The 7,469-nt window shown below is 38.9% G+C and overlaps 1 protein-coding gene across 1 annotated transcript; it reads right to left on the bottom strand.

Annotated features, from left to right (window-relative positions):
• Window positions 1–224: 224 nt before the first annotated feature.
• LOC131317534 (NAC domain-containing protein 1-like) lies at window positions 225–1,433 on the bottom strand. The gene has a single exon (XM_058347081.1). It carries the CDS (start codon window positions 1,431–1,433, stop codon window positions 225–227), a length of 1,209 nt encoding a protein of 402 aa, XP_058203064.1.
• Between the last annotated feature and the right edge of the window lie 6,036 nt (window positions 1,434–7,469).

The raw sequence follows: 7,469 nt of genomic DNA on the forward strand, positions 1-7,469 counted from the left end.
AAACCATTAGGCAAATAGAATAAGATCCATATTCCACAGTCGAATAATCGTAAAACTAATAAAAACATACTGAATTTAAACAACAATAATATCTGCAGCTTGTTGGAATTTTGATTACTTAGAAGCGACCCCTCGGACGGACAAACAACAAACATACCACAATGTGCACTCTCTTGCTCTTGATGTTGCTAGCTCCATTCCTCGTTGTTTAGTAATGATCAATCTCACCACCATATTGAGGGAAGATGTTCTGACATGTTATTTTTCTGCTGATCCAAAAACAAATCATTGGAAAAAGAGAATATCGGTGATGGTTCTATTGTGGCATGAAACGTAGAGTTTGGAAACAAGAACCCTTCACTCTCTTGATCGCTTGGAAGAAGCTCCGCACTCAACCAGGCTTCTGTATTTGACAGATTTTGAGCCCCTATGTGAGAGGGGTTCGAATACTGTACCCAATCATGTTTGGGAGTCGAAGAGATATTTCCAAATGCATTACAATCTAGCCCAAAACCTTGTTGCTGCTCCACAACCAGAACTGATTTGTCAAGATACGTTGCAGGCATATGAAAGTATGTATTTGACGTCACAGTATTGCTATCCAATGGAACAAGTGCCGAATTATCACAATGCCAACGTGAATAACTTCCTTGCTCTTCCTGTTCCCAAATAGCTTCAAGTTCTTCAACGGTTAACTCATTTGCATCGTCACTCATCAGAAAACTCTGATCTTGCACAAATTGTTGATCTTTTGAGATGGTTACAACTTCTGTATCCGGTGCTGCAATAATATCACACTCCAACTTCTTTTCTTGCATAACCTCAGTTCTAACACATTTTGCGAGTTTCGAAACTACAAGGTCATTTTCAGTAGTGGCAGCCTCAACATTCTTTCTTTTTCTTGGAGATACCTTGGTGTACTTTGAGTCGAATCTTTTTATCCTGCAAAGAACATATTTGCCTGTACTTTTATCAGTATTGCCATTGCGGAGAGAGTACCCTTGCATGATCCAGTGGCCTTTTTCCACAGGCCCTTCCATTGCAATAGGTTCGTCGGCGGCAATCTCAAAGTACAACGTCGTCTTGTACCCTATTGCACATTTACCGTTCTTAACTTCTTCACGAGCGGTCTCTCCGTGCCAAGAGCCACAACCAGCTTTTCTTGCAATCCTGTTTTGGCTGGCCTTGATCAAGGTCGTGAAAACGTAGATTGTACCTTCTGTCTTCCATAAATCTGTCTTCATGTCTTTGGTTTTGGATATCTCCCAGGGATCTTCGTCGGTGAAATTCTGCCATGGGGCTTTGTCGCCATAAATCTCACGATCGATAACGACGTCACAAGGCAGGGCTTCGTTCGAACACTTCTTCTCGAGATATTTTAGAAGGAGTTCTTGATCTGTAGGCCTAAAGCGATAGCCTTTTGGTAAAGTCATCTTGCTGTTCTTCTTCTTCTTCTTCTTTTCTCTCTCTCTCTCTCTCTCTCTCTCTCTCTCTCTCTGAAGTGCTATTCTCTCTCTCTCTCTCTCTGTGACTGTGTGATACTACTTCCGAAAATTGACAAAGGTTAATAGGGATATATATATACGCAACAGAAGCCAGGTCGGCAGGACTTAATAGAGTGGGAAAATCATTGAGTGCACCAAATCTGTGCACCAAGTTTATACCCGTGGGACGCGCATCGAGGTTCTACACAATTGATCAAAGCAATTCAATTTGTCCAAAATATTATTTTAAGAGTCCTAAGTCGATTTTTGGTTTCTGAATTTAAAGGAACCAAAAGTTGAATGAAATGATAAGATCTTACCGGCACTCAATTTGAACTAAATTTTTTTACAGCAACAACCTAAATGCTATTTTAATTAAATTTAAGGGCTCAAATCATTTGTATGAAAGCCCCAAGGTGGATCCCACACAACTCAATGTATATTTGATTCCACACAATCCATTTTGGACCTATCCCGAGTCTTAAAAAATGATCAGGGCTGCTCATTTTGTTTAAAATATTTTGACAAGCTTCATATAAAATATTAGCTTAGTCGGATATCAGTAAGATTGTTTACAATACATCCAACTTTGCAAGTCCAGACCTGAATTCTGAGAAAAAGTTGGATGATACGTAAACGTCCTTGATATTTGATTAAGCTGATTTTTTTACAGGAATCCTAAACAAAATATTTTCAATTAAATGAACGGCTCCACTTACCCCCAAAAAATTGAATGGATCAGAGATTGATGGGAAGATATCTAAGAAAGAGTTTTAAATGAATACATACAAATATTACTTTTTCGATTCCTCTTTTTATGATAAATGAATAAAACCTTGAACTCAAGTGGTTCGTTCATCAACCCTAGTTATGACAAGATTTTCATATTATTCTATGCCTACATGAAAATATGGAATTCACCCTAACTTTGGCTCTTTTTAGTGTTTTCAACAATGTAGAATGATTCACATATATTCTTGTAAGCGCTGAATTAAATTGGTGACGAAAATCCGGTGTTGTAAAGCTTTTCAAATTTTGATGAGGCTATTTGAAGAAGAGGTGGTTATATAGGAGTGCTGGTAATAGCTTCTCGAGGTCTCTATCTCTTTTCCCTCTGGGGAGGATGATTGTTGTTTTGGAGAAAATCCGAGGTGTCCATGTGAACACCCAGATCGTTGAATGAGTAAGTACCACCAAGCATATTGAGTTGTTGAAGCTTGAAAATAACTGTCATGTAAATACCAAAACCTTCCTCCCCATGATCATTGTGGCCGAACGGTTTGACATGACCAGGACCGTGAGTGCTAGAATACTTCTGACTCACCCTGACCGTGAGTACCTCATTGGTCATATGGGTTTGAGGTGGCATGAACCAACTGCGCGCTGCTAGGTTGTTGTTTGTGAGAATGGTTCTGAACTTGTTTTGAGTTGAGCAACCGATCAATAAGTGTGAGATCATCTCTGTGATCTTGTGGTTGAGCTGGCCCTGCGTCTGATCTCCTTCGGTGGTTGATACAGGATTGATTGATTCCAGAAGACTCTGTAGGCTTCACAAGCAACCTGGGTAAAGCATCACATTTATCTATGGCCAGAAGAGCTACTATAGATGGTTCTATCTATACAAGTAACTATATAGAAGCCTATGTATGCAGACCAGAGCAAATTCCGCAGGCTTCAGTAGTGTCTATTCTTTTCTTTTTTTGGGAGGAGAAAACATATGCAGAAAATCCACCTCACAGCTTGAGATAAAATTTGAGAAGCTAAGAAGCATGGGGAGTTAGACATTAGACATGGATAGCTTGAATACAGGCTATGGAGTCCTCTAAACAAAACTTGGCGGCTTGATTCTGTTCTTGTAAATACCCTGTGGATGCCAACATTACCTGCCTCATGTAAATACCCTTAACTCCTGGGGAGTGGCTCGGGGCCTTGTGATAGGATCCTTTTGTTTGGGTAATGTTTAACGTTATTTTGTCCAAGTGAAAGTTTTTTGGATATTATGAACTCCATAAATCAAGGTCCTTGACTTGATTCTGTTCTTGTTTGATGGTTAATTTTTGTGAAAATACAAGTACGGTACAGACTGCATAATTTATCTAATTAGTGAATTATCATTGATCCAAAAGGTTTGTCTTATTTTGTTGCAGCTATGGTATCTGTTTTGTGTTCCGAACTTAAATTCATGACACGGGTTTTGTAAAAGGCGAAAATAATTCGCTCCTTGGTCACCGCATGGCTGCGTTGCAGCTTTGGTGCTTTAGAAAAGACTCATTCTACTATTGGTGCATTCCATGTTCAGTAACTAATTCCCTGTTATGTTGGGCTGACATTTCAGTAAGGTATCCTTCTTTTAGTCCCTCGGCATGCAGTTTGTTTCGTACCCCTGAACTTGTCAAAAGTTTGTTCCTAAAAAACGTACGCTTGGCTATAAAACTGATTTCGGGAAAGAAAGAGGATAGCGTTGTATGTGCACGACGCATGTTTTTGAACTTCTCATTGAATCGGCAATGATGGCACTAAGCAGTATGAAAATGTATTTCCTTTGCACGCGATGCTTCTTGTCAGGTTTTCAACACTTCTGGATTCGAAATCTCCTGCATGATAGTACGATGTGTGATCGAGTGTTGTAGCAATTGTCGGGTCACCATTACGACTTACAATCCATTCTGATTCACAGTCGATTTTCCTCCGTTCTCACCTGGTCGATCTCCAGATTGTCCACAGTAGCACATCCTTGACTTCAAACCTGCAAATTCAATTTGCCCCAAGTATGAGGCATCCCCACTAAAATTAAGAACAAATTGTTCTTCTCCAAACTAAGGAGGGCAAACAAAGAAAAATCCCCAAACTTTACGCACGCATACACCGATTGTTCTTCTCCCTCTGCACGAAGGTGGAATCGCCATGGATTGTTCTTCTCTCTCTCTCTGCACAAACGGATCCAGAGGCCGTACGTCCAGACTTTTCTTTCTTTATTTTGGGCTTCAAATACTCTTTTAGCTAGGGACTTTTGTAAATCTGAAATGGAGATTTCTCAGTTATGTGATTTCGTAATTATCATTCTCCTGTTCTTCGTTGTATTGATTTGCTCTTGTGAGTGTAGGTTTCCTCCTGTGTGAGTACCCGTGGGTGAGTGGAGTCAAATTGGACAGACGGACAACAAAGAAACCATCATCTCCCCGCCTTCATAATCAGATAAGAAGATTGTCCATCCCAATGCCTGCCCTTTTTGGCCTCGAATGTGGTGATGATTATCTTGACCCATGTCAAGCACACGTACGTATAAGTGTTTCTTTTTTGTTTTCCATTTTTTAGTTCGAGGGGTCAGGGTACCCGGACTAGCTTACATATACCTCAATCATTCTCTTTTCAGGTCTAGTCAAAGGCATCCATGGAGGAGGGAGCCCCAAGAGGTTGCCAAGTCACTAGATAGAGTTTTTCTGCTGCCTTTCTGTTGCAATTTTAGGGCATAACTGAAATGATAGTAGTTGTTAGTTATACCATGTCCAGAGAGTTCAAGTAATCGACAGCCCTTTCTCTGTTCACCATGAAAGTGTGCTCGTCCATTTCAATGTTTGGTGAACCCCTACAGAATGCACACAGGCATAACCCCCATAAATTTGAGAATTACAAAATAGTACTATTACAGAATAAATGAATTGAATTTTGTATCTAACGGGATATAAATATGAGTATGAACGAGTGGCAGACACAGGATTTTGTATCTAACGGGGTCCCAACTACACTTATTTCTATGATGTTAACATAAAGGTATACATTCCATTAGTATACATTGGTACTTGTTAGGTCCGAGGAAGATACGAGATTGTGTCATTTACGTACATGGCAGCCATTTGATTTTATACACGCGGCAAAAAAATTATTAACTTGAAATTTTTAGGAAAAAAAATTCGTCCAATGGATTTGCAAGGTCCAATGCCATATTATACATTTAAATTAACCTGAAAAATTAATATAATATGTCAAAATGTTTGGAGTTGTGCAGGATCTGACTCCTTGACACCCTCTTACAACTCTATATATCTAGAGAGAGATCTAGATGTAGGGGATCTAGAGACGGGGGGATGGGGAAGGTTTGGATATAAAGAAGAGAAAGCTCATTTGTGGTTTTAGTGTTATGTGGGTCAATTAACTTCCATTCCAATGCAAAAGAAAAAAGTCTAAAAGTGAAATTAATGATTCGTGCGGGGCTCATGCTGTGTTTTTCCAAGTGTGGAGCCACAGAGTAAAAGGTTTTGAAAGACCCTTGTTTTGCAAATCAAGGTGGTGGTAATGTTATGGAGAGAATAACTTATTAAGGGTTCTGAACAATTTCAATTTCAGTAATCAATAGTTGAGATATGTTTTTCAATTTTGACCGGAAACAATTAATTTTTAGCGGTCAAAATTGATTTTTCAATCCAGACCGTCCAAAAACACTTTTGGATGCGTGCAATTGAGCGCCATAAACTTTATTTACTGGTTGCTCCGTAAAGAAAATTTTTCTCAATGTTCTGATTCTGTTTTTCATCTCTGCTTTTACGTACTCTCATTCTAACCAATGAAAAGTTTGAACACTCCCGTCAATTTCACTTCATTTTATTCAAAAGCATTAAAAGTTTTTGAAAAAAAAAACACAACTACTGAATCTTAGAGGATCATAGACCTTGTGATGCCCATGTCAAAAAAAAAAATAGACCTTGTGATGCAGAGTGGGTTGCGTCCAAGTTTTTTGATCGTTTGGACTGTTTGCAGCCCAAAAGACACGAGTATAAAAGAAGAAGTTGGGCTAGAAAAGAGTGTAGGCCCATGGATTACTGTGGTAAATGGGTCAATCTGGACTTTGATGTTAAAACGCCGAAGAAAAGGCCCGAAAGGTTACTAGGATTGTGAATCTCGCATGAATAGCCCATAAACGGCCCATAGAGAGAATCAAACCCGTTCATTTTATTGTTCTTGACACGAACATTTACCATGCAAAAAATCAAGTTGATCGAACATTGGTAGCAATATTGTAATTTTACATTTTACTTGAGATAAAATGATTGTAAAAATTCTTCTTATTATTCAATTGAGAAATGGGAAGATTGAATCAAGTATCTTCACATATCGGATGAAGCTGATTTTTCATGGAGCCATTCGAATATTTTTTTTAAATTACTGAACAGCTCGAATAATTTGTGTGGGGCCCGTAGTGGGTCCTGCGTGGCGGTCAGTACCCCATCCGTCGGTGGCCTTAGGATTTTCGAAGATTTATATGTGTCTTTACCCTACACTTTCTTTTACTATCAGTACATGGACATTAGCTATGTTTAGGGCTAATAAACGAGCCAAACACTTAGATTGTTGGAGCTAACTTAACGAATTTTAAAAATATATTTGAGCTTGGCTTGTTCATTGGATGAACCAATCGCAAGAGTTTGATAAGTCGAACATGTCTAGCAATACTACGTTCGAGCTTGGTTCAAAAACTTAACTGAGCTTTGTTTTCCAAGCTTAATTTTGTTTAGGGCAAACGTCTCTTACACCCCCTCTGGTTTGGCCTCGGTGCAGATACATCCCCTCACATTCACTTTGTTGTAAGTGCACCCTTTGTACTTTGTAAAAAGTTGCATTTTCACCCAATTCCGTCCAAGTTAATGAGGTGTGTACCTTACGGACCTCTTGTGAGAGTCGGAATGGTTACGACAATTATTCTAGGGCAAAAAAACTACCTTCGAGCTTCCTTTCTTTAGAACTTTTTTCTAGTACATTTCAATACCTATGGGTTCAAGTTCTTTTCACTTCTCATAGAATATGTGAAATATATGACGAGTTGAATTTGGAAGACACAAAAATTATGGTTTGGTGTTTTTATTTTCGAGAAAGAGCAAGAAATTATTAGATTAGATAACTGGATAAAAGCAAATACAAAACAAGAGCTATATAGAAATAGACAAATCAACACTAGCTCTATCCAAAAGTGGTTATCCTCCTTACGGGATG

This window comes from Rhododendron vialii, chromosome 2a, assembly GCF_030253575.1.
Source record: "Rhododendron vialii isolate Sample 1 chromosome 2a, ASM3025357v1".
NCBI lineage: Eukaryota > Viridiplantae > Streptophyta > Magnoliopsida > Ericales > Ericaceae > Rhododendron > Rhododendron vialii.